This window comes from Falco cherrug, chromosome 6 (assembly GCF_023634085.1).
Source record: "Falco cherrug isolate bFalChe1 chromosome 6, bFalChe1.pri, whole genome shotgun sequence".
NCBI lineage: Eukaryota > Metazoa > Chordata > Aves > Falconiformes > Falconidae > Falco > Falco cherrug.
The window spans coordinates 5,354,671-5,382,637 of NC_073702.1; the positions used below are offsets into that span (position 1 = coordinate 5,354,671).

General features: G+C 45.6%; 1 protein-coding gene across 9 annotated transcripts; it reads left to right on the top strand.

Moving 5' to 3' along the window:
- Window positions 1–11,512: 11,512 nt before the first annotated feature.
- On the top strand, window positions 11,513–27,291 carry CNR1 (cannabinoid receptor 1). 9 transcript variants are annotated; one of them, XM_055714368.1, is made up of 5 exons: window positions 11,865–12,607; window positions 19,007–19,100; window positions 19,543–19,600; window positions 23,032–23,091; window positions 24,605–27,291. In XM_055714368.1, the coding sequence occupies exon 5, from the start codon at window positions 24,666–24,668 to the stop codon at window positions 26,085–26,087; it is 1,422 nt and encodes a 473-aa protein (XP_055570343.1). In that variant the 5' UTR covers window positions 11,865–12,607; window positions 19,007–19,100; window positions 19,543–19,600; window positions 23,032–23,091; window positions 24,605–24,665; the 3' UTR covers window positions 26,088–27,291. The 9 variants fall into 9 exon arrangements, with proteins under 9 accessions (XP_055570345.1, XP_055570341.1, XP_055570339.1 ...); XM_055714369.1 differs by lacking the exon at window positions 23,032–23,091; XM_055714367.1 differs by lacking the exon at window positions 19,543–19,600.
- Window positions 27,292–27,967: the final 676 nt, after the last annotated feature.

The window sequence follows — 27,967 nt, forward strand, 5'->3', positions numbered from 1 at the left end:
ACTTCAGCCAAGCTTTCCAGAGCATACTACCCAAGATTATCCAAGAAAAGTAGTTAATTTATGAAGTATTTGTTATCTGCAAGAGAGACTGACTCCAGCGGTCTTGCTGCCTTCATTGCATTCTCCAATTTACAAAGAGAGGTGGCAAATGGAGGTGTGGGTTTTCTTTATAAGAAGCTTCACAGTAACTTTACATGGAGTTTAAATGAAACAATGAGAAAATTAATATTCAGAAAATACTGAAGACTCAATAGAAAAGCTCTAATTTGTCTCAGACAGTAAGAATCTGAACCTTTCCATGGAGGGTCTGCTCGTGCCAGTGTGCACACATTGTTTATCAGAACATCACATTCCTGAAAAATTTGACTTTGACTATGGTTCTTCCTGAGTAAGAGGCCTACAGAATTGAAATCTAAAGTAATAAGTAATACAGAAGCACAGAAACTCGAGATTAGAAGGGATCTCTGCAGGTCATCCGGTCCAGTCCCATTCAGAGCAGAAGACACAGAAGGTAGCTCTGGGCTTTCCCTAGCCAGCTTTCATGTACCTCCAAGGACAGAGTCTCCTGCACACTCTCTGGCAGCCTGCTCCACAGTTTCACCACCTTCACTGTGAAAAATTAAAAAATCCTAGTATTTAATGTGAATTTCCCTTTCTGCAGCTTGCCCATTTTTAACCATTTGTTAAAAAAGACTGCAAAGAGCCATTTGTTAAAAGACTGCAAAGTCTCTTATGAACTACAGAAGGATTATCATCCACCTGCTAGCCTGAAGAACCTGGGCACAGAAACATTATAGGAACAAGAATTCAAGCAAAATTTTAGGCTGATTTCCCAAGGAAAAGAGGTTCACAAGATCACATATTCAATGTCTTTGTGTCTGTCTGTTCCCCAAGAATACTCTCTGAACTTGATAGATTGTTTCAACCAAGTATGATGGAAGTAGTCTCAGATGTTACATTTCTACAAGTTTGATGAAAACCAGTGTGTGGGTATGAGATAGACCATTGTCAGCATCCTCATCGACAAAAAGCTGCAATTCAAACTCAATTGTTAATAGATACCTGAGGATCCACATTGCACAAAGGCATTCTGAATGCCCCAGCTAAAAGAGAAGATGTGATCAGACAGCTAGCGTTGTATTAGTCATCAGAGAATCCAACCACAGGATACAAATCCATAGGGAACTAGGCTTCATTAGTTCTGCTGCTCATGAAATGCTTATGGTTTTTTACCTTTACTCATATGCTTCAGCTAAGCGGTCATAAATCTCTAGGAGCAAAAAAGCTCCTTCATATAATCTCCCTTTATGTATCATCCTTCTCTTACATGAGAAAGAAAATGGCTAAGAATAGCTGGTCAGATGATTTACTATTACAATTTTCTGAGGGTATATGGGATTTCTGGATGTCACTCAGCTGCCCTTAACGATAGCGAGGACACAATTGTTTCCATAGTAATACCCATTCCAAAGGGGTGAAGGTGTGTGTGTTGGGGGGTGAGTACAAAGCAAGTGGGAGGCACAGTTACACAGACTTGCATAAAGGACAAAAATCAGGCACAACAGAATTTGTTTCTGTGATCCTTGCTATAGAAATTCCTCTTTTAAGGTCATCACGTTGCACTGAATCCACCAGAAAACTGAATTGGGCAAGTGTGCAGGCTAAGACTCTTTCACGTTTTAGACAGTGTAAATACATGGGAAAGCTTTATGTCTTTTGTCACTCCTGTGTCTTGAATAACTTTACCACAACTGCACCACTCTTAACGAGAGAAGACATCCCCAGTTTGTGGTGACAGAATAGTACACCTTGCCATAATATTTCATTTCCTACTCAGTACAACAGACATGTGTGGTCCGGCAGGCTATCTTCCTAATAACCTGATGGTCTATAATAGATGGCCTCTCTGTGTTGCTCTTAAAAAGAGTTAACCAAATACAATTTCCTGACAAATAGGCTAAATGCATCTTACACCTTTTCATCTAAAAATACCCTCTGAACAGAGAAATTCTGCTGCTGCAGCATCTGTCAGGGCTTTTCTGCCGCATTCTAGTATTCTTGGTCACCCTAAAGAAAACAAGCATTGCAGAAACAAAGGAAAGCCAACACTGAAGTAAACAAAGCACTTCTGCCTCTTTCTTCTATGGTGTAATAGAAAATGCTCATCACATGGTCTCCCAGCTGCAGCAGCAGAAGTACCCAAGAAGGTTTTAATAAAAATAGCTTTTATAAATGACTGAGGAAGGGGGGAAATTGAAGAATTTGTCGGTGACTCCATTTGTCCAAGATGGCTCCTGGTGCTGGTGCTAAAAGCTCTGCTATTGACTCAGCCGGTTATATGACCCTTTGAGCCGGAGCCAGTACAAATGAGCAGAAGATAAGCTCAGGCCACAGAAATAGGAAAAAAGCATTGGAATGTAGATAATAAAATAATCTAGTCCATCTTCTAGTCCTTAAATGATCCTGCTGGCTTTTTATATTCTGCAATATGAGTTGTGAATCTAAATATTCAGTAGCTATGAGAAAAGCACATTTTATTTCTGAATCTGCTCTCCAGGTTGGAGTTCAGAAGTCAGCTTTCCCTCACCAACCGCAAAGAATGCTTCCAAGACAGTGCTCTCTCAGGGTGACATCATGTTGTTGATTTTCCTTGAGATAAAACATATCTTCTGGCCCTTAATTTTTTTAGAGTTTTCTTCGTAAAGTGAATTGGTTCCAGAAGCCACAAGCCCATTCCCAACCGCAAAACGATGCAAGCAAATCTCTTATCAACTGGGCTTCAAGATGGGGCTGTGCCAAAACACAATCGCCGGAGGGATTCCTCTGAAGAACCCCTGTCCCACCAGCTGTCTCTCCCATTCTCTTCCTCAAGTTAACGCTGCAAGGTGAGCTGCATGGGCTGATCCCAGGCTAATCTGTGTCCAGGACCTCACTGCCATTAATGTGGATTTACTTTCCAGTGGATTCAGGGATGGTGTGGGGCTGCAAAGTTATCAGCTGTCGGCATCCAGTTCTGCCTTGCCTTAGTAAAGAAAATGTTGAGTGGCCTTGAGTTTCGTGATCTGGCTTTGTTGTTTAAACCTGTAGTTGTAAAATACAGACACACCCCTCGCATCTGCTTTACAGAGCTGAAAATGCTAGGTGACCTCTCTGTCACACAGGTGCCACAAGATTTAAGGTGAATATCCTGAAATAACAAAACCTGAGCTGACAGTGCTTCCATGACCAAAGTGTTTTATTAAATGAAAACAAGCACTCAAGTGTACATTTTATGCCAAGTAGTATATGAAGCTATAATGAATAATTTGTGGGGCAGGGAGGGATAGATAGCATTAGCAACCTTTTGACCATATGAACAAACGTAGCCACAAAAATTGTAGCAACAGTAAGAAAGGCACAGAAAAGCTGGTAGAGGCAAAAGACGTAGCCATACCGTCTCCTGAGGACCAGACTGATCGAGCCTGAGGGCTGGCACAAAAGAAGAGGGGAAAGTTTACGTTTCTTTCTCCTTTGGAGTCGCTGTAGATTTCTGCTGGAAGTGGGTTCTCCAGACTCACTACGCTTCCCCATGCTGGGCAAACTGATTGGAAAAGCCAGCCTGGGGAGGGAGCAGAGGTGGAGGGGAGCCTTAAGCATACACACTCCGGGCTACCCAGGAGAACAGCTGCACCAGTGCACTGCACTGAGTGTGCTACGACCGGGAAAAGACGCTCTGCGGTCCTCTGCAACCTGTGGGGAGAGATGAAGAAAGTAGATTATGAGCTACCAATTACCTTTTCCTTCTGCAGCAGTGACAAAGTAGTGTGCATTCTGGGACAGCACTTACGCACTGCTGCTTTCAGTGTGTTTTATCATAGCTGGGGTTTATAGTTATTACAATAGCAGTTGAGCTCTTTCCCTCACCCTCCAGTAATGGCCTCATTTTATTAAGTGCTGTACAAACACATACACAGAAACAGTGCCTCCTCCACACAGCTACATCTCCGAAAGAACTTGAGCTAGAAAATGTGTAGTTCTCATCCAAACTCGTAATTGTTTTTCTTTTCTGGAATTGCACGTGTAAGCCATGCAGACTGATATATACTGTCCCTATTTAAAAACTGACATGATGGCTTGTTTTCATATCTAGCAGAACAAGGAAAATGCGAACAAAAGTCAAGAGAGAAAACAAATCTGTATATTTCCATGAAAGAAGCAATCTATTTTAGAGTCATCTTAGGCTGTGTTTTTAGTTGGGTTTTGTTTGTTTATTTGTTGGTTTCTTTTGCCATACTGATGAATGATATCGATTTGTGTTGCACAGAAGTTGCAGATACAATCCTATGCCTGTTTCCCTTAAACGTAACATTCAGAGCACCCAACATCACTTGGAGACTTTCCTGACTTGGATGCCTCTGTACACTAGCAAAGGTAGAGAGCATCAGGAAAAAGCTTTGTCATCTTGCTTTTCTCAGTTCCTTTCCTTCACCACACAGTTGTTTTGTTTATTTATTTATTTTAGGAACTCACTTTTTTTTTACATACTTCGCTATGCAATGCATATTTATAATGAAAAGATGATCTGTGTTCTCATTACTGCTCTATTGCTCGATGATGAAAAAACTTGTTAACAAAGGAAAATGCCTTTCAGTCAGCTCATAATGTTCTCTGCTGTTCAACTGGGACTGTAAAGACTACGGTTTAATGAAAGAAGGTGAGAAGGTGAAAAAAAAACTAATGAGGGTGTTTCTCTGCATTGGAAGATCACTTAGGACCAGTAGCGTTTTCCTTTGTGTTCGAAAAATACAAAAACCAAGGTTCAAAAGCAGCATCGCCAAGGTCACAGAGGTCCCTCCTCTCTCACACAGTACACTCACTCTCCTGCCCGACAACCTCCTTCTTCCACCTGGACCAGCATATTGTAATTTTCAGATGGTGGGGAGAAAAGAAACTCATGTGCCTCAGCCAGCTTTTAGCTCTGAAGGAACATGCAAAAATGCCATAGCAGGTGCTTGGAGCTGCATCCACCCCTAACAGAGCAGCTCACAAACCCTTACCTACGGCTGCAGCCACAGATTCAAACTCTGCAGAAAAAGAGATTCCAAAATCATGATCTTTAAGCTGATGAGATTATTGTCATTTGCTCTGGAGACCTGTGATGAAGAATGAGTCAATACCGAGCCACACTGAGCAGAGCACACGGTGCCGAATGGTTCAAAGCACAGAGCCAATTAGAGTCGCTGAAGCCAGAAGGTGCTGCGCCGAACGGGAGCACCGTGTCGTGGCTTCACACCGAACACAGCAGCTTCTTTCCAGCATGCCACAGCCGAGACTTAAGGATCAGAGGGAGACTGAAAAAGGAAGGAGGAGGGGACAGTGGACTTCAGCCCAAAGGAACATTTCTAAGAGTCCTTCCCCAGGCATCAGCGAATGTGTGACAGTCAAGAGATGTCAGATAAGCAATTCCCCCTCTCTGAATCTGGGAAAGCCTTTGTTTTAAAACAGAGGTTTCTCCATAGCAGGTGCTCATCTGTCTCCTGGCTCTTCTTTTCTGTCATCTTTGTCAGGAGTTGGTGGAGGGAACGTGATACAGCACAGTATCACTGCCATCAGAGCAAAAGAAAAAACCTTGTTAGTACCCTGCAGTGCCACCCACAACAGAATAGGCAAAACATTACAAAAAATCAATAGAGCAGAAGATTAAGCTCAAATGCATTCTGTCTGGTATGCCTACTGACACCCATCAGGAGTAAACTGAGGGGTTTTTTTAAAAACATATGCATTCTTAACTGTGTTATGTGTGTCTCTCCTTAATTCATTGAGTTCATAACCTAAACTACATAGAACAGTGGCTAAATTGGTTCATCATTGCTCAGCTCCAATTTAAAAGGACAAAGCAAGAAGCTGAAGACAGTATTATTTGGGGAACTGGATAGCTTCAGGGGACAGTTAATGATGGGATAGAGGACTTGAATGCCTGCATCACTGGTTTTAATTTGGTTCAGGGGCAGCAGTGACACAAAGTCATTACTGTATGAGAGCTGTTTGTTTTCCTGTGTGAGATGACTTGGTGGTCCTTGGTCGGTTCCTAGCTGGTGGCCATCTGCATTACAAAAGCCGGCAGCATGTCTCCTGCTTTCAGCAGCTGGCAGAGTCAAAAAGCCATGGTCAGGCTTGGGGAAGGAGCAGGACTACCATGCCACCTGAACAACAAAAAGGTTAAAGCATGCTGCGGGGACAGCCCGAAACAAGGACACTGCCATGCCTCACCAGTGACGTAAACAGTGGCTGCCTGCTGGCAGCTCAACCCTTTCACAGGAGACCAATGTTTGACTAAATATGGAGCTGGATAATTAGCAAAGCCCCCAGGTAACCCACCCAACTTGCATGGGTTCTGTCATTCCCTGGGTTGGTTTTTTTTTCATTTGCCGGATGGCAGCAAAGCTACTCCTGGACAATAACCTTCCTGATTGGGTTTTTATTGTTTTTATTTGCAATGTGTTAGTGCCTGCAGGTCTCAGACAGGATTATGACTTTGTTGTGACAGGTGCCCACAAACTGCTAGTAAGAGATGGTCCTTGCCTTGATGGCCTTACAGTTTAAATAGAAAAACCTGAGAGTGATGAAAGAAAGGAGATACTATTATCCTCATTTTACAGCTGGGAAGCACCAGCACAGAAAGACAAGCAGCAGGATGTCCTGAGGTGCTGAGCTCATGGAGCTCTTGCTGAACTCTGTGAAAGTTGTGGGTATTCAACACTACTGAAAAAAGGGGGCCAAGATCATGTAGCAACAGAGGAGCAGAATCAAGACTTAGTGGGTCCCAACCTGACCTTGCTTGTTTGATAGCTTGAAAAATCATAAAAATCATGTTGCCTTGAGTACTTGTCTGTGTTGCAGCAGCACCTGAACCTGTCAGGTCCTCAGGCTCTGTGGTTCAGAAAGAAAAGGCGAGCAGAGGAAATGGTCAACGTTTAAGGTCTTATTTTTCAATCTTTTGATTTCCCTGTCCAAAGGAATTTCTGTCATGGCCCTCAAGATACGGAAGGGCAGAACTGTATTTATGAAGACCCTCTTCAACTTTTTACACAGATTTTATGCCTATGAATTGGTGGGACAGCTTGTGCGCACCTACAGTGCTCGCTGCTATCCTAGCAGCAAAGTCTCCTGAACTGGACAGATAAAGATGAGCCTTTGGGACAAGCAGCCAATCTTCTATATTAGGAACTGGGCATGATACCAAATCTCGTCTGTCATTTGAAAATGATTTAAGAAACTTCCACGCAAACCTTGTGAAAACCTATTTGCCCGTGGGCAGGACACAGGATAAGGGTGTTAGAAGCCAGCATACTTCTAAGTACCTCTTGGGAGATCATTTATGTCTTGTTTGATGAGGTAGCATCAGGAAATGCTCTTGAAAAGAAGAGATGAAGAAATCTTGAAAGCAGCCATGGAACTCCAGGGTCTGTAAAACCAGAAACCAAGCATCTTTATGAGATAACTGAAGCGTCTAACATGATTGTTGTGCAGATTTTTGCTAAGTAAATCACCAAACTCACCCATTAGACACCTCTGATCAACATAAACAGATAACTAAAATGCTTCATGGATGGAAGACAACATTCGTAAAGTGGCAGACAGTTTATTTTTCATAAAAATATGAAATACAGGTATTTGAAAAAAAATTATTGAGAGGGCAAGAATTGGTGGAATTTGTGATTTAGAAAGAGCATAGGATCAGCTGGATTATTTCATCTGTTACCCTCTTTCCTCTTCTTCCTGAGATAAGAACTGAAGGAAATTCCAGTTGCAATATGTCGTGGTTTAACCCCACCCAGCAACTAAGCACCACACAGCTGCTCGCTCACTCCCACTCTCAGAGGGATGGTGGAGAGAATTGGGAAAGAAAAAGTAAAAATTTGTGGGTTGGGATAGAGACAATTCAATAGGACAGAAAATGAAGGCAAAATATTAATAATAATAGCAACAATAATAATTATAATAGAATTAGAATATACAAAACAACTGATGCACAATGCAATCGCTCACCACTGACTGATGCCCAGCCAGTTCCTGAGCAGTGGTCACCAGCAGACATTTCCTCTACTTTATATACTGAGCATGACATTATATGGTATGGAATACCCCTTTGGCCAGTTGAGGTCAACTATCCCGGCTCTGCTCCCTTCCGACTACTTGTGCACTCCCAGCCTACTCACTGGTGGAGTGGTGTGAAAAGCTGAAAAGTCCTTGACTTAGTGTAAACACTGCTTAGCAACAACTTAAACATCAGTGTGTTAACGCTATTCTCCTCCTAAATCCAGAACACAGCACTGTACCAGCTACTAGGAAGAAAATTAACTCTATCCCAGGCGAAACCAGGACACAATAGTACAGGGGGTGGCCAGCATATACGTGACTGATGTGCTGCTTTGAAATAACGTTAACTAGGAGCAATCAAAAGTGAGAACTTAGTCCTCAAGGGTCTATGTCCACCCCCATTTTTTCCTTCAGACCCCATCTTTGTTATCGAATGGTTTTCTGTTGACTCGCAGCACAGCCTAAAGTGCAAGTAAAGACAGGAATGCAAGTAGCCCTCCACTTTTTTGAGTATTTTGTAACCATGCACTTTAAGGTGGCGGCCATCAATGTGTTCAGGAATTCAATCATGTAGTTGAGAGCCCAACAAAATTCAGATATTTTACATTCCCTAGGTGTTTGGGGTTTAAAATTTTGCTCCAAATCATAACAGTAGAATTCTTTACGTCAAGAAAGTTGTGGAGAACATTAATTTCCTATCAACGAAAATATGCAATTCAGCTTTTCAAATTTTGTATTATTTTGTAATATATAATATAAAAGGAAATATTTTGAAACCAAGACTCATTTTGAAGGAAGAAATTGAAACATTTAGCTTGGAAATGTCAAAACGAGATGTTCCCACACTGTTGGAACATCCCTCTACCACTTACTCTTTTTTAAATGACATTTTCAGTGCAACCGACACAAGTTTGATTTTGACAGGGTTGCGTTTTCCAGTGGAAAGCTGTTCTTTCAGAGGTTTTCCAACTAGCTCTGCTAGGAACAGGTGTCACAAGATCGCAACAACCTTCCCTTTGCCAGACTGCTAAATTAAAAGCAAGATCCTGGAAAAGTGGCTGGGGTGTGCAAGGCATGAGGGACCACAGGACACCCCACCGCTGAAGAAGGTGCAGAACCTGGCGCTTGAATCACCTCTGGCTACCCGTACGTCTCGTCTGCTGTGGAACTGCTGCGCTTGTGGGCTGAACTGGCAGTAGCAACTGTGGGGGATTTTAGGGGGAAAAAAAAAAAACCTCGGTGTGTGGGCATGGCTACATGCTCAGCACTGCAATTTCCCTCTATCATCCGAGTTTAGAAGTGACAGAAAGAAGGATTACCCCAAGGCTGGAGTAACTCCCAGTTCGGGATGGGGATCTTTAGCAAGCCATGGATGTGGAGGTGGGATGAGCAGTTAACATATGCCCTTAAATTCTCTCTGTGGGCTGATTTTAGTCCAGCGATGTCCACTGGATGTGACTTGCCTTTGCCAAGGGGATGTGTCCCTCCACAAATGTGGAAGAGAACCTGGTAGGTTCACATTAAAAGCAAAAGTACCCAACTCCTTCAAAGAACTAACAAAAAGGCTTAGCCCTCTGAGGACGAGAAGTCAACACTTTCTGAAATGCACAGCCAAAGAGACATCTGTTCCGATTTACTGCAGTGTTAAATAAAGTTCTTTTTACACACCACCACTTCTGAATGACCAAACAGACTGACTAACATCAGAAACTCGAGCTGGGCACAAATGAGTTAGCCCCACTTTTCTCACAGGAATGCCGTTTGAAATGATCTCCTTTCTTGTTAATTTGACCATTGCCATTGGAAAGAGCCAGCATTGGGAAAAAATTGGCAGTAATTACGATCTTGCAGACTCATCGTGGGACTAGACGCAAGGCAAACGCTGGACTGTGAGAATGGGCTGTGCTCCTTGGCAGATGCACTCCCCCGGGTGGCACCCTGAGGTTTCTGGGTGCCTCGGGCCTTGGGGGCCCAGCTCCAGAAACCGTCAAGAGGAAGGCTCGCTGCCAGACGGCAGGCACGTCTCGGGTTGGGCACCCCAAAACTGAGAGCCACCCAGAATCTTCAACCCTCGCTTTTGAAGAGTTGAGTGCTTTTTCCCTGAGGAATGAGGAATACGGCATATTCCTCCTCCGTGGGTGGGTGTGGTAGATGGACCAGTTAATGTCTTTAGACGCTATGTTAAATGATAAATATTTATTATGCTTCTGTATTAATACGTGTGAAGGCAAATACATATTTATGACACTGCAGAGGCAGAAGCACGTGGAGCAAAGCCAGCTGGATATCACATCTTTAGGAAGTGGCTGTTGAATAAAGCCCAGCTTTCCGGTTTTGCCCATTGCCTGTCCGCCTTCGGAGGCACGTCGTGCCTCAGAGCCGGGGAGTTGCCCGGCGCTTCCGAGGGCTGCCATGATGGCAGTCGTGTAAGCCCCGCAACACCCCGGGCAGGGCTCAGGGCACTGAGGAAAAGGGAAACAGACGACGGCAACACGCCGGCGCTCCACAGGCGCCGCTGGCGGGGGCTGGGCCCCGGCCCCGAGGGCCGCCCTGCGAGCTTGGCCGCGGCCCGAGGCCCAGCGGCCGCCAGCCGGCCGGGCCCCGCGGGTGCGCCAAGCCCGAGGCCCGGGGACGAGCGCCGGGCCTGCCCCGCTCTCCCCGCGCCGCGCCGCGCCGCGCCGGCGGGCCGCCCGCTCAGCCCGGCAGGGCGGCGAGGGCGGGAGGCCGGGCCGAGCCCGCGGCGGGGCAGCGCTGCCCACCCGGCGGGGAGGCGCCGTCCGCCCCCGCGGGCCGGAGGAGGCGCTGCCGTCCGCGTTGGCTGGAGGCCGCGCGCGCCGCCTCCCCCGGCCCCGCTCCCCCACGCCCGGCGGGGCGCCGGCACGACGGGGCTAATTGCGATCAATCACGCGCGGCCCCGGCGCGGGGCCAGCGGCGGGCGGGCGGCCCGGGGCGCGGGGCACGGGGCCCGCACGGGGCCGTCGGGGCCCGCTCGCCGTCGCCGCCCGCCCCGCGGTGTCACCCGCTGTCCCCGTGTCCCTCCCCCGGGGCGAAGCTTGGCCGCCGCCGCCGCCCGTCTCCCCCGGCGCTGCCCGCGCGTGCGGGGCGCCTCCGCCGCTGCCAGGGCCGGGACAAAAGGCACACTGACACGTGATGGGAGCCGGGCTTCATAAATGGGACCGGAGAGGGGCGGAAGGCGGGGGGGGGACGCGGCGGCGGCGTGTGCCGGAGGCGCGCCGGGTGCCCGGCGGCTCCCGCGCTGCCTCCCCACGCCGAGGCGGCGGGCGGAGGCGGCGGAGGAGGGCCGGGGGCGGCGGCCGGGGGGGGCGGGCGGCACATGGAGAGGCGGCGGCAGGGCGGCGGAGCCCGGCGCGCCGCCTGAACCGGGCGAGTAAGGGCGGCGGTGGTCGGAGAGGAGGCGCCGGGGGGAGGGAAGGGAAGAAGGGGAGGCAGCCGGGGGGAGAAGTCTCCCACCTCCTCCTTCCCCTCACCGGCACCGCCTCCTCGGCGCTCCCCAGTGCCGGGGTGCCCGGGCGGGGCGGCGCTCCCGCTCCCTGCCGGGGGTCGGCGCGGCCGGAGCAGGCGGGGGACGGCGGCCGGTGCCGTGCGGAGGGTAAGGACGGCGCGGGGCGGGCGGAGGTGGCGGGTACCCCTGCGGCCAGGGGCCAGGTAGCCGTCGTCCCCCTCAAAGTTTGTTGGCGGCGGGGGCGGGGGTGGGGGGAGATCCGGGGGGTGACACCCGGGGGGTGACACCGGCTGCCCCGACGGCGGGGAGGCGGCAGCATCCCTTCCCGGGGTCCGGCGCCCCGCGCTGCGGAGGGGGCCGGGGGAGCGCGGGTCTCGCCCCTGCCCCGGGCACGGCCCCGTGCCGCCGCCTCGGGCGGCCGGGGGGAGCCGGAGGGTGCGGCGGGGCCAGCGGGGAACAGCCGGTAGCCCGAGGTGCCCGTCTCGCCCTCGCAGCCCCGGCCGGCGGACGGGGGCAGCCCGGCCGGAGGGGAGCCCGGCGGCGGGCGAGGTGCGGGCGGCCGGCGGCGGTGTGGTTAACACGCGTCTATTCTTCTGTGCGCGGAGCCGGCGGCCTCCCGGGCTCCCACCGGACCTTGTCTGACATCGGAGGTCCGTCCTCCCGTCCTAAGCCAGCGGTGATTTACCGCGGGTGGCATCCAGCACGGGTTGCCGCGGCTCTTCTCCTCCCCGAACTCTGCCGCGGAGGCTGGCACCGAAATTAAAGGCGGATCGTGATTTTGTGCGCAGTGATGTGCCGTTAAAAGATGTCACTTAGGCATCCAGCATCTTCAGAATATCCCAGGAGGGGTTTTGGTTGGTTGGGTTGTTTTTGTCTGAAATTGGGAGGTCTGGGGGGAAAAGAGCCAAAAAAGAGTGAGCTTTTTAAACTTCACGCGGTGTTTGTCATGTGAAATCTTCAGCTGTTGAGAAAGAATTCTGAGTAACCAGATGGGCTTATTTTAAATGGGCATCTTTTTGTCTCAAAGACGTCTGCAAATCTCCATTGAGAACACCCCTGGATGAGGTATGTACCAAGCCTTTGGTGGCAGAGAGCTCATTACTGTGATTGCAGTTTGATTAAGTAAAATGGTGTCAGAAGATGAAGCCCGTAGTTTTCCTTCTTTCTCTAAAATTATCATCAGTGTTATTTTCTGTATGGCAGCAAATGATCATATTAACAGTTTGGGCATCTGTTTTCTTCTTTCAGAAGATAAAGGGACATGCATAGTGTAGAGCCAGATAGCAAAATACTCCTTGAGTATCTACAAGTTCTTTTTTTATTAAAAAAAAAAAAACCAACAAAACAACATAGCGTGGCTTTTTTAATCTGTTAAAGGTGTAGTAATGTTGTTGGGGTTTTTTTTTCCCCTTAGATGTATCATCTTCTTTTCATTGTTATTGTTCACCTTTTCTTAAAGGAATACAGCATTCTCTGCTGGGGGTGGCATTGCTGTTCACATGTACCAAGATCATGCAAAGGATGAGACTGATACTTAATACCATATTTAATAACAAAATGTGCAACATTGCAAAAATTGCTTGGGTGTGCTTAATTCTTTTCAAATTACGCCTCATATAAACTGCCAGCATGGGTTTTACCTTCTCAAGAAAGGAAAAAACCCTGTGACTGTAGTAGGAATATTTATTATGCAGGCAGAGTTTATTAAATCAGCCGTAAAAGAAACGAACGTAACATCTTTGAACAGTTTAGAAGATGAATGTGTAATTCCTGATTTGCTTGAGGTTAAAATTAGTTTTGTAGCTACCAGGAACAGCTTTGCTTTATTATCTGTTGGTCTTTGGAATGAGAGGCAGAACCATTTGAATTAAAAACACTTAAAGCAGAATTGATAAAAAGCAGTAATTGTTTGACTGAACCAGCAGGCATCTTTTGCCAAGGGGGGGGGAGCAGGGGGGGTGTAAGTTGACTAGGTAAAGAAATCTACTATTTGCTGTGAATTTGCCTCATCGACCATTCGATAACGCCGACACCCACAGTAATCAAATCAAAATACCTATAAAACTCAGGGCGAAGGTGAAAGCAGGTTATAGTATCAGGAGGATGAGCTGGTGGGCGCCTTTGATCCTGGCTGTTGTTCTTCAGTGAATTATGTTAGCTGAGTTGCATAAAGGACCCCATTAAGGGCTTTCATGCTCTGCTGAAGGAATGGCAGGTCTTAGCCAATGCAAGCCTTTCTTTCCCTTTCTCTGTTCACAGGTTTCTGATTGGGCAACAGAAGTTTAGAAATTAAATTAACTTTTTTTTTAAAAAAAAAAAAGTAATTTCTGACTTGCAGCCTTTAATGTAGCCATTCCGAAATGCTTGCAGACCATCATCCTGCTGGGAATTTTGGCGCTGAAAGTGTTACACACTAGAGAGGGAGTGCTGGGATGGCTTTCATTTCTACAGAGTAGAGGCAGGTGAGCAGATTAAGAGGCAAGGGAGAACCCAAACCCATATATTCATTTAGTCGCCCGAGATTGTTACGAACACGTTGCCATTCGTGGTTCTGCAGGTCTCATGCATTGTCTAGTTTCTCTACTAGTTTCATCCTCTAGTTTCTTTACCTAGTTTCTCTGCTTCTGCACGTTTTAAGAGAAATTACCGTAACTTCTGTGATGGAAACTTTGTGACCTCACTCTAGTTATGCAGTGGGCTACCTGCGCATCCACAGAATTAATTTTTTCTCAATGATTGCTCCTCATTTCTTTGCAGATGTCTATATTGGCTTTATCTGAGTCTCCTCCTGAAATAGTAAATGATTTTAGGTATGTTTCACAGCCATTTCCCAATTAGTTCAGGCTATGTAAATTCACTAAAATGATGAATGTTTTACAAAACCACTCATCAACCATTTAAGTGAGAATTTGGAGGTTTTTTCTCTCCTCTAGGAACAAATTCACACAGTCTGATGCTGATTTAAAATATGTACTGCGGGCGACCCTAGCATTGGGATTTGGCCAAGTTCAAAGCAGCTGTGCAGATGGACAGAGAAGACAGAAGGCAGAGGGAAATAGACCCTTTTAATCATAACAAGGCTGCTCTTGTTTTCCTATCTATAGTGGAAATGCATGCCAGCCCCTCATACTTAAAAGCAAGCTTGCAAATGTGCCAGAATAGACAGCAACAGCATTTCTTATTAATGCAAAGTTAAAAATGTGACAACCTGTCTTCTCAGTACTGCTCTTTACGTCTCCATTTCTAGGCTGACACTGTACTGCTGCAAAAAGTGCACATGTGATCGCTGTCGGTGGGATAAGCATTTTCCCCCCAGAACTCGGGCTCTTTGAAAGTGCTTGGCTTTGTTAATGATGGCTGAAACCAGCCACGACCTGTCCTTTTGAAATGGTTTTAATGACTTATAAATCAATTTCTCGTTAGAAAGAACTTTTTTTTTTTTTCTTTTTCCCGAAGGTGCCATTGTTGCCCATAAAAAATGATTGGGTTTGCAACATAAGGTTGGAGTACATTTTATTCTGCAGTTTGTGCCTCATACAGGGGCATTATTATGATGCACACACGCACACCCCAAGCTCGCTCCTGCCTCTCTTCAGTAGGAACATCCTTTCTTGATGAAGCTACCCACATCCAAATTACAGATAAAATAGGTATTTCACTACTGTGTGTGTTCGTATAATGTCACTCCTTATACTTTGGCTAACGGTTGGTAAAACTGGGTGTTTTAATACGTTTCAGTTGTCTGGTTTGCATAGATCGAGGCTAGATGGCATTAAATAATACCTCATCGTGTGTTAACCCCTTTTATGGTAGTTGTATGTTCTTAAGAAACGTGTGTTTACTCAGCACGAAGTACTGAGCAGGAGCAGTTCCGCAGGGAATGCTGTCAGTTCCCTTTGAGCCCTCACTGGAGTAATTTTCATCTGTCTGCATTTTAGGAAACCGTTCAGAGTTTGTGCTTGGGGACTTGGGGGGCTCCTACCTTCCCATTGCGGTGAATACGTGAAACGTGCTCTCAGAAATCAATGGGTTTAGTTGGTTCTGTCTCTGTTCTAAACAATGCAGTGCTTTGTTTAGAATCCAGGATTTGCGTGTGCCTGGAAAATTAGGTGGCATAAGTTTGGAGTGTGTATATAGGTACCTATGTGTACATTACCTGCAAAGTAACTTTTGCAGGATCTCAGTGATAGATGTACTCATTTTAGAATCTTGCTTTTCCCCAGGAAGGCTATGTGTAAGGGAATTCAAAAAGAGATTCAGCAGTTACCTTGCCTATATTTTTTTGTACCTACACTTCCAGATTGTCTGCTTGTTCTCCGACACCATAAGTTTGAGTTTACACATGACGAACACTACTGCAGCGGTTGTGAGACTTTAATTGTTCCTCCAGGCATATGTATGTGTTTGTGTATGTCTATCTGTAAGTTTATGCATAGATATAGATATATATAGATATATATATATACACTCAAACACACACAAATAAAAAGTCGTAACTCATCCCTCTGTATCTTTTAACTATTTCTCCAGATCTGGTGTAATATTGGTTGGAGCCTCTCTGCTATTTGTTGTTCTGGCTACTTGGATATCAGATTCTCCTGTAATTCTTCTCTTCTCTCCCTCTCTCCCTTTTTTAAAAAAGAAAAGCATCTGCATATATCGAAGACATGCACCATTGCCAAGCAATCTGGTATAGTGGCTTAATATGCTGGCAAATAATTTCACAAGTTGTTTGTGTGTGTGAAGGCAGTATATTTGAATATCATTATATTCTGAATGTAGCTATGAAGAGACTTATCTGAGCTTATTTAAATTTTATGAAAGGCCAGACAGCTCCAGAAATGAAAGAATGTTTTACATTTTTTAATTGGAGTGAGTATTTTTGTCCTTTGCTATCTCTGATGGCGTGGGACATCACATTTGCCAAAAGCCTTTCTGTCCTAGCTTCTGAGCACTGCCGATACTTGGTGGCCTAATAACAATTTTCCGGAAAAGTAGACTCTGGAGGATGGAGGCAGAAGGGATGTTGCTTTGCAATGTGTTGCTGACCTTCCGTGCGCTTTCTGTCGTTACCTGTAAACCCCATTCCCTCTTTTGGTGTGTTTATCCACTGCATGGGTCACTCAGTGGCTCCATTTGAGCATTCTCTTCCTTTCCACCTCTGAGGTCCATCCTGTACTTAATTTTCCTTAAGCAGTTTGATTTTTACTAGTGCCCCTGGTCAGATTTACTTAACTGATCTCTCCTGCGTGTCCCCAGCTCGGTCCCGTGTGCCAGTGCACACAGTGCTGTCCTTTTCTGTGACCTTACTAAGGATGCCTTCTCAGAGCCCTTTGTGTCTTCCTTTGCCGTTTGAATACAGATCAGAAAAGGACTTTCAAAAGAGCAAGTCAGTGCCTGCAGAGCAGTGGGTCTGTTCTTTCTTTACGGTGAGATCTGAAAATCCCGCTAGCTGTATCCTTCAGCTTATGGAGGCGTCTCTGAAGTTCGTGTAGCTCAGAAGAGGAGGGAGGTTTTCTCTCGTGAGTTTTCTCCTTCACCTGATCTGCTTTCCCCAAGCCAATCACAAAGGCAGTTATTCTCTTGCCCTAAAATCAGCATCCCTGTCTCCCAGTGGCTCCTTCCGCTTGGGTCTTCCCATCTTACCTTTCCCCGGCTTGCTCCCGTCTCAACTGGAGACGTGCTGTTCCCTCCATGAGGACAGTAGTTACCTCTCCTCCCAGTGCCCTTCACACCGATCCTTAACTCGCATTACCTTTGCTCTCAGCATCTCCTTGCTGTCTCACAGTCTTTGATTAAAACTTCTTATGGCCACAGCGTGTTGTGGAGGGAGGAGGAGGCAGACGTGTACTCTGTGTAGTTCATGAGAGCTCTCCCTGGAGCCTGGTGGTTTTGCTACCCTTGTGTCACTTACTCCTTACTCTTTTAATAAAGTTCACTAGTATTTTCTGCTGCAACAGATTCTTGACCTTTTTGTTCTGCTCTGGTCATTACATGGAAGCTGTTTTCTTGGAGTGGTTTTTTTTTTTCTTCATAATAAATGTGTTTTTCCTGTGTTTTCATCCTCCAGATGTTGCACTCTTCTGGGGACCTTTAGCATGTAGAATCCAGTGGAGCCTGGGTTTTTCATGTCCTGCTCTGCGCTTTCCTATGACTTGTTTCCCTTCAACTACGTTGTGTGCTAAGCTGCTGTCTTCTGGGTATTTCCAGGAGACTGAGTGTTCAGCTTCCATCTCTTTTGCACCTGGCTGGGCTGCTCTGTCTCTGTTTGACATTTATGTCAATTCTGCTCAGCAGTAATAGGCACCTGCACCTTTTGGCATCAGAGAATGGCTAGAAAAGAGGCTGGAAATGAAGCAATTTCTATTGGAATATTGAAATCCAAGATAAACCCCTTTTGTGAAAAAGTTTGAGAGTTCAAAATTGGCCAGCTTAATGAGTTCTCTTTCCATTTTCTTTAATATGTAAATACCATAGCACTGAATCAAATTTTTTGTATTACCTGTTTCATTCTACTTTATTGGGAAATGAGTTTCTAAACTGGAGCTGGTTTTTAAGGAAATGCCAGGTCACTCTTGCTTCACTCTTTCGCTTTCATCTGAGCCTTTCATGCTTCAGCTAGCCTCTTCATCCTCTCTCAAAACTCTGTCTTCAGCTGAAATTAAGATATGTAAAGTAAAGTGTGAAAGATCTTAAAATCCCACATTGTTTTAAAGTAGCCACCTCTGCCTCCCCTCCTTTCTCCAGAAGCTGGACAGACCGGGTAGCTGTAAGTTTTCCATTAACGTGACCCTGACGTTCCCCTTGCTGGTTTGTGACTTCGGTGACTCATCTTGTCTCTGATTTGGTAGGGAATGTGTGTGTAGGGGGCTGAATTCACAGGCTGAGGGGTTTCAAGTGAACTCGGGAGCTTTGGGGGTTTTTCACAGGCGGGTGGGGCAGCACTTCCCACTCTTCCCGCTGCGGCTGGGTGGGATGTGGGAGACACATCCTTGGTTTGCTTAATTCAGAGAAAAGGCTTGAGGCTAAGCCTCTCATCTTATCAGGCATGCACCCTGCCTGCTGGAGTGTCAGTTAGTGCCTTTATTTCTGCATATTTAACTCTTGGTCCAACATGGAACAACTCAAGCAGTTTAGGGACGGGCAGCAGAACAGAGAGGCTGCCGGCACGCTCCCCTGGCTCACTGGAGAGCAAAGTTCAGGTCCTTCACCTGCACCAAACGGAGCAGGACTTCGGCCTCGCTTTTGAACCTCTGTGATCTTAGACACACATGTATGCTCTGGCTGTTTGGGAAGTAAGGCATAGCCTCTTTTTCTCTGTCTGCAAGTCATCTGCGCTGAAACTGGTACACACATCCCACCAACAAAACTTTGCAGGGAGGAAGGAACGTTATTTCTTCTAAAAATGTTGTTGGTCACTGATTAACACTCTGTTTTTCCCTTTGTTTTGTTTTTGTCATTCAGATTGTCAGCTGCTGGATGCAGGGGGGTGTCATGTAGGGGCAAGTTTGCCCCCAGATTAGAACAATCCAGCCCCTACCCTGCTCGTGTGCAAACGGTATGTTAATTAACATAAATAACCATGTAGCTGTGATTTCTTGCTAATTAAGTTTCAACTTTACAAAGATACCATGATGTTACATAAGAACAAAATTTGGTTCGCTAGTTGCATGCCCTAGTTTACCCCATAGCTGATAGTGCCTTGCTGTAACTAGAAGATGGCATCCCTCATTTGCTTCTCTTCTAGCGTCTGTGCTCCTTTCTGATCCTTCACACTGAGAAAATTCCCACTGAAACGAATGCAAGTTTTCCTGAATTAGGAGTGACAGCACATTTGCCATTTATAGCCTAGGAGTAGCACAGTGTTGGAAATGGAGTAGTAAAACAGTAAATAGGATAGAGGTAACATTGCTTTCACATTCTTGTCAACATATGTTTTTTCCTTGCTCGGTGTGGAGCCTGAGAGTGCCATTTCTCAGACTGCGCATTTCTTTCTCCAGGGCTTAGAAACCTTGCTCTGTCCTCGTAGCAGTATTGTTTGTTGCCATATGGGATAAGGTAATTATTAGCCATATAAATTTTCATTTTATAGGACAGTTCTAATTCCTGGAGGCCAACAGTTACTATGGTAGATCTAATTTCTCTCACACTTTTTCAGCTGACTGCAGATGAGTATAAATTACTGCTGTTTCTCCTGTGGTAGTACTTTGTGGACCCAGCTTGGTAGGAGTCCCAATGTACTGGCCACTGTGCAAACTTACCAGAAGATAAAGCCCTTCTTTGAAGGACTTTGCAAACCTGGTAATGTGTAAGCAAGGAGAATGCATTTACATATTCTGGTGCGTTCAAAAACTGTTTCAGTTATACCTACTCGCCCTACTTGTTTTTAATTAGCTGGAGTATCATAGAGGAAATGTATAGACATGGAGATGAAAGTGTTCTCTAAAATAGAAGCTAGAAAGGTTTGGTTGTGGATTTCCCTTTCTTGTTTTGATCCCTTTTCTTGCCACGTCAACATTTTTGCAGTTATCAGTAGCATCATTGTATTGCTCATAATTCCTTTCTGCGGAAGAATGCAGATATTCACTGTTTCTATTCAGGCTATTAAAATTGCTCTATCAGTCATCCTGGTTTGAAAATTATAATAAATTCAGCCCTTTTTTTAGACAATGATAAAAACTTTCCAGCCATCCTTCTCCCCTAGAACAGCAGGAGAAGCTAGGTAATAGCATTTTAATGAAGTCACATTCTTGCTCCCCGAGTGAACAGGTCCTTTGGACCAACAAGAGGTCCAGGGAGGGTGTAATCCTCCCTGTTGTCCAAGATGAGTTATCAGCCTTTTACATATTACATCTTTCACCTGAGAGGTCTTTACATTCTGATAGCATCCAAGTTTCTTTTAAGGCTATACCTAACCACGTGGTGGAGGGCACTAATAAGACTTGCCCCCTCAGTGCTTAACTAACGCTTTTGCTTTGAGGGCAAAGCCTTACAAAGTTGTGTCTTCAACCTTCAGCTGATACTTAACTTCATACGTTTGAACCCTGGTAGAGCAGGCTGGAAGATGGGCTGGAGAAGTTAAATCCAGGTCTGTGCAGAGAGCGAAGTGGGGTGTTTGTAAACACCGCCCCATCTAGGGGCAGCACAGCTGGCCTGGCAGCGCCCATCCACAGCTGCTGGTTGATGGGAGAGAAGTCTGAAATGGTGTTCAGCCGTGGGATTTCTGGGTTCGGTCTTCCAGATAAAACAGGCTTGAATTTTTTTTTTTTCTATTGTTTAATCCTTATCTTTAATCATAATTCATTACTTACTGTTAATTGCTGCATGCAGTCGTGGAAGCACATCAGGAATTTTGAGTGCTGGCATCAGCGCAGGCTCTTCCTCATCTTTAATCAATGTTCCAGTTCTTTTTAAAGCAGTTTTAAAATGAGTGAGGTAGTAGAGCTCATTTAAGGCAGGGATGAAGCTGAGAGCTTTGGAGACTCAAAGGCTCTGTTGGAAAAGTGAATTCTGGCCGGGCAGGGAGGCTCTTCCTTGCTGCCGCCCTGCCCGTGAGGGGACCTTGCTGTGGCACATGGCCGTCACCCCAGCCCCGTCCAGAGAGGAGAGGTCTGTGCAGGGGACATGTCCCCTAGGGAGGCGGTGAGAAGCCACAGAGGCTCCCAGGGTGTTTTGCATAGAGGTGGCCACGGGTCCCAAGCAGTACGGGTTTGGGTTGCATTGAAGCCAGCTGCAAAGAGCAGCGTGGCCAGATGGCATGGGCTGTCCTGTTCTTGTGGGCAGTGCCTGCTCGCCACTCCAGGTTCGGACAGAAGAGCTCAGAGCCAAAATCTGTGTGGCACTGGCACATGTGCCTGAGCAAAGGAAAAGACCAAGAACCAGACCACTGCGTCTTGACATTGGCTTTTCAGTCTCTGTCAAGTCGTACGACACCTCGGACTGTGACGTGGACTCTCCTGATAACCGCAGTGCCAAAGGTCCGGTCTTGTTTTCACTAGACAGCCATGGAAAACCTCACTGATCGCTTCAGTGAATTTCAGTATTGTAGCTTGTACCGGGACAAGCTAGTATGTAAATTAAAATAAACGAAATTCCAGTAAAGTGCAATTCCAGATCAGGCGAATGTCTGTTTTACTGCAACTTTAATAAAAATCAACTGCTACTTGAATAGGTGCATGCACACATACTGCTAGAAATTTCCAATTATGATATTCCCAGCAGCAAACAAAACCAAAATTAATGTCAGCTGCATCCCCCAAAGTCTAAACTACACCACTAATGAACTCCCAAGTACTCTCAAAGAAAACTCTCTTTGCAGAGACAATAAGGTGGAAATTACTGTAATAATCTCAATGTAAAAATACAGAGGGAAAAAAACCATTGAAATTCAGAGTAAGACTTGCCTCTCCTGATCCCATTAACCGTGTTGTTAGCATAGCATATGCATGCATAGTGATATTGTCACATAACTCGCTGCCACCTTCGAAAGAGCACACAGGAATTCGTGTTCTTTCATTTGTGTTTCAGACAAAGGTAGGGGTTGTGTGGTGGCTTGCACCTTATTCTGAGGAAGTCTGTACTTAACATGACTCCAGCAGGGACCAGCTACCTCGCAACAATTTGTTTGTCTGTCTAGCAGAAGTGCGCAGTTGCATACAGTTTTTGAAGCTTTACTCAAACATGATCTTCTCGACATGGGGCTGTGGCTTTACTCATTAAAATGGTTGTCTTGTCTTCTGTCAGAAATAAGCTGGAATAGCAGAGAATACCACAGCCATCTTCACATGTTTAGAGAGCTACTTGATTTATTTAATATTTTTTGGGTAGTTTTCAAATTAATAACACATTCTTCACTCCTGGCTTTAAACTGGTTTTATAATGCCAAGTTTAAAGTTGCCAGACTTCACCCAAAGCAGATTTGTCAGTTGTCAGCAGGGTCATTTTTGCAACATGTAACATCTGCAAGTTCTACTAGAAACAGCTGTAAAGTACCTTCTGGAAGAAAAGTACCTTACATATTAGATTATTGCTGTTCATTTGTAATGTGTGCATCAGCGGCATTTACCTCCCTCACTGCTCACACCATCAAAATTAAATTCTTTAATATTGTCTGTCTGTCTAATGATTATGTTGTTACTTGCTGAGCAAATGATGTCTGCAAAAGCAGATGCAGTCAGTGTGTATTGTGTGTTAGACTGTCCCAGTAAGGGTTGTTTGTACTCATCCTTGTTTGCAGCACTGGAGTTGCAGTGTCTTCGGAGGTCTAGGTACATATATTCCCTTTAACACTCGAGGTGCGGGCCTGCTGACTCAAATGCAAAACTTTAGACTATGGGAAAATTCTTGTGTAAGTGCATATATATATATATATGAGTATAAATATCTCATCAGCCAAATGATCTCTGCTTCTTTTGGAAATGCTCATGATTTCTTCTGGTTTGAAGTATTGGTATTGTTGTAGAGAGGAATCCTTTTCTTCTTTCTTTTAGTTTTCATGGGAAAACCGAGCTGTGGTACCTACCGTGCGAGTCTCCTCTTCAGGAGTTGAGGTGATCAGTACTCTGGGTTTTGGCAGATAATCTCTCGTGGCTTTTCTGGCCGTTTATTGTCGGTTGTGTAAAGTGAAGAGGTTAAGTCAGTACAAGCATATGTATGGCATCTGGGATTTCTTGAGTGTCACAAACAATTTCATCCATTCTAAAAGCGTGAGGAAGCTTGATTTTGCTCCTGTTGCTGATGAAATCGTCGAGGTGTCCCGTAGCAGATGTGGAATAGCTGTAGCACACCGAAGCAATGATTCTGGCTCTTATTTACATTCAGACCACTCTCAGTCACTCTGCTGGTGGAAGGGGCCCCTAAAGCAGATGTTCAATGCACGTTCAAGGCATGTTTTATGGGCAAAGTCATATAAAGGAGCACAGCATAAGAAGAGCTGTAAGACAGACCTGTCTTACATGTTGATGCATGTAAGATGCTCAGATGCTGATGAGGGTGCCCTCCCAAGGGTACCCAGGCCAGGAGTTGCACCCTGCAATTATTCACCATCCATGAGCAAAGGCTGGGCTAACGGGAGTCGGAGGCCACTGGCTACCTGGGGACCTTCTGCTGCGGTCCCCGTTTCTGAAGGGACAGAATTTTTTTGAGGGTGTCCCCAGTGGGACGAGTTACATTTCTGTGCCTCTCACAGGAGCAGTGGCTCCTGGTCCCTTTTGCCTGGGGTTTAAGCCATTTGTACTCTGACCCAAACTTGATGCTGTGTTTTTCTAGGCGAACATGGACTGCCCTGATGGAGGTTTGTGATGCACTCACTCACTCGGTGATGCAGGTCACTTTTCCCAAAGCTGTGGACAGGGCTGGGTGACAGCCCACCTCCCCCATGTAGCCCAAACATCCCAGTTCCCTTAGTTCGCCTAACAGAAGGAAGGGCTAGAGTTATGAAGCTATATTTGTAGATTAAATACCTTGCTAATAAATTTGCAATAACAAATTCAGGATGTTAGTAGGCCTCAGATTGCTGTAACAGGGTAATGATGGGTATACAGGCATACTGGGTGAAACTTCAGAGTGCACGGCTCTTTCCCTGTTCCCTCTCTGTTGTCAGGCTTTCAAAACCCTTGCTGCCTTTTGAAAGAAAGGCAGTGAAGGTGATGATTCAATTTAATGCTTCTCCTGCAGTGGCACTTGGTATTATCTAAATGAAGCAAGCCCAAGGAATATTGGTCTGCAAGGTACTTTGCAATCAGGAGCCAAGTTCAGGTCTAGCAAAAAATATGTTTCTGGTGGAGCAGGTTGGAAGGTTTTGATGAGAAATGAAAATTACTTTCCTGTGGAATACTCAGTTCCCTGTGCCTCCATTTTTCACGTCACTTCTTAGCGCAATTCAGTTTTAGTGAAATCCAGATGATTTCTTTCTAAGTGCTTGACTCACCCTGATTCCTGCAGGTGGCAAAGGCTAGACCTGCACTGAATGCAAGAGAAGGGTCAATGTTGGGGACAGTTTGGCTGTTTGTGGAGTTTGTTTCCCTGTTTATCTTAATGACGTCTGATCTTTTCCCCTTCTAGGGTTTCCTCCGATGCATTTTTTCCTCCCCCAAGTCTCTCTGAAACCAACCAGACTGGGGTTATGAAGTCAATCCTAGATGGCCTCGCAGATACAACTTTCCGAACAATCACGACAGATCTCCTTTACGTGGGCTCCAACGATATCCAGTACGAAGACATGAAAGGCGACATGGCATCCAAGCTGGGATACTACCCCCAGAAGTTCCCTCTGTCTTCCTTCAGGGGTGATCCTTTCCAAGAAAAAATGACTGCAGGAGATGATCCCCTGTTGAGCATTATTCCCTCGGATCAGGTCAACATCACAGAGTTTTACAACAAGTCCCTGTCCACGTTTAAGGATAATGAGGAGAACATACAGTGTGGGGAGAACTTCATGGATATGGAGTGCTTTATGATCCTGAACCCCAGCCAGCAGCTGGCCATCGCCGTGCTGTCACTCACCCTGGGCACCTTCACAGTGCTAGAGAACCTCCTTGTCCTGTGTGTCATCCTCCACTCCCGAAGCCTCCGGTGTAGACCCTCCTACCATTTCATCGGCAGCCTGGCTGTGGCCGACCTCCTGGGCAGCGTGATTTTTGTCTACAGTTTTGTGGATTTCCATGTTTTCCACCGGAAGGACAGCCCCAACGTCTTCTTGTTCAAACTGGGTGGAGTTACAGCCTCCTTCACCGCCTCTGTAGGTAGCCTTTTCCTCACGGCAATAGACCGGTACATATCTATACACAGGCCGCTAGCTTACAAAAGGATTGTTACCCGACCAAAGGCTGTTGTAGCGTTTTGTGTGATGTGGACCATCGCTATTGTAATAGCCGTTCTGCCTCTGCTCGGCTGGAACTGCAAAAAGCTCAATTCTGTTTGTTCGGACATATTCCCTCTCATCGACGAGACGTACCTGATGTTCTGGATCGGGGTCACCAGCGTCCTCTTGCTGTTCATTGTCTATGCCTACATGTACATACTGTGGAAGGCTCACAGCCACGCTGTTCGCATGATTCAGCGGGGCACGCAGAAAAGCATAATCATTCAGTCTACAGAGGACGGTAAGGTACAGATCACTAGGCCTGATCAAACTCGTATGGACATCAGGTTAGCCAAAACCTTGGTCCTTATCCTAGTCGTTTTAATCATATGCTGGGGCCCTCTCCTTGCCATCATGGTGTACGATGTCTTTGGGAAAATGAACAAGCTCATCAAGACTGTCTTTGCCTTCTGTAGCATGCTCTGTTTGCTGAATTCAACAGTGAATCCCATCATCTACGCTCTGAGGAGCAAGGACTTGCGACATGCCTTCCGCAGCATGTTCCCCACCTGCGAAGGAACCGCGCAGCCCCTCGATAACAGCATGGAGTCTGACTGCCAGCACAAACACGCCAACAACGCAGGCAACGTGCACAGGGCTGCCGAGAGCTGCATTAAGAGCACAGTTAAGATTGCCAAAGTTACCATGTCTGTCTCCACAGACACAACTGCTGAAGCATTGTAAGTCAGAGACTTCTCCGCATTGTGAGAAAAGGAGTTAGTTTAAAAAAAAAACAAAAATCCACAACAGAGAAAACCAAACCCGTGGCTTAACGTGTTTGTACCCTCCTGTAATATTTTTTTGGTTTGTCATTGTAAGCTGAGTGATGATTGTGTTAAGAGCATTACCATCAGCCAGTTCTTCAGGTTTTACAATTAGGGATTCAAGCTAAATTTTCAATTTTTTTTTTCTCAAAAAGTGTTTACTGAATAATAGTAAATTTCCTGAAAGAACACAGAGAAAATAAATACCAGGTTAGCAATGGTTCCTTTTGGGGGTGTGAAAAAAAATTGTGAAACCTAATTGAAAACTAACGCATCCTAAACCAGTACCATCAAATAAGAAAAAAAGAAACTTGTAATCATGCTGTTCATTTCAATGTGAAGTGTATTTCATGTCTGTAAGTAATAGGAGTTTTTTGATTTTTTCCAAAAGCGGCAGTGCTGAGTTTTAGAGGTTTTGTAAAATGTGTCGTGTCCTGTGAATTGTATGCTGTTTTATTATGTGTTATTGATATTTGTCTGATTAAACAAAGTGATAAGGTAGACTTCCGTGGAAATAATGTGAAACGTGATATGTAAACCCCATTGAAAACACTTACTGTATTTGAAGAATTCCTATGAGCTATTTTGGAAATTTTACACTTTTAGTGGTCTTCTGTGGACTTAGGGGAGAGGCTTTGTGTTCTTCTACTAAAATTATTTCCCCACTACCTTTTACTTTGACATGCATACGAGAGTAACAGCAACAAAGGAATAAGAGGAGGAATGTAAGAGAGGAATGCACTGGTTCAGACTTTTAAATACCACTGCGTTTATACGGAAGGACACTTGTGGTTGTAAAGACTATCGCCCCGCTCTTGGGCTTTGTGTGAATATGAACACTGAAAAGCGAAGGTCCCGGATATTGGCTCCTTTAATGGGCATCTGGTTTTAAGCCACGTGCTGGTGCTGGACCACTGAAGACAGCATGTGTCAGACTCAATGTGCGATGTTATCACTGTGCCGTCGATGTATACTTGAAGTGTGTCGCATTCCCGTATCCCAGGTTTAAGCAGATCCAGAGCCTGAGATGCCAGACTCCTGTCTTCACTAAAAGAGGAGGAAATATTGTCAGACATTTTCTTACTGTGTGAGCGTGTATATAAATAAATATCTATGTGTGTGTACATGTGTGCGTGTGCGTGTGTGTGTGTAAGTATACTAATCGGTGTGAGTCATGGTAGCATAACTAAGATAGGACACTATGACCAAATGTAAACTGTATTTCTTGTTGCACGCTTTGCACACAAATTCTGTTTCTAAAATTGAGTTCTTCCAACTGATTACTGATGAAAGTACCATATTAAAAACATCCCAACCCACTCTGAGAGGGGTATCCACATGCTAGAGAAAGCAAACTTTCAGTTGTACTTGAGAATAAATGGAAACAAGCGGCAGAGCATGGCATGAGCCCGCACTGACAACTGAAGCGGCTGTCGGTGGTGTTCCTGAAAGCTGAGAAAGCCAGAAATAAATTATAATTTGTTTTAAGGCCATTAGCATTCAAATCTGATTGCTTGAAATCAGGTGAGGATACAGATGACAAGGTTTGACACTATCGGCTTCAAGGAAGAAGTTACTGAAGGGAAGCGGTGACTCTGTTCCGTGGTGGGATTGCTTCTGCAGCCTGGGACTTTGCCAAGGAGCATGTTACCGCATGGTCTTTGAGGCTTGGATATTCCGTAATTCCATTCTGAATCAGAAGGTCTGGGGTCCTCTTCTCCGCTGCCTTGCTTTTTTTGGACCAATTCCTCACTCTTATTCTGGCTGATTTCTGCCAAAATAGCTGCAAAGCTGGCTTAG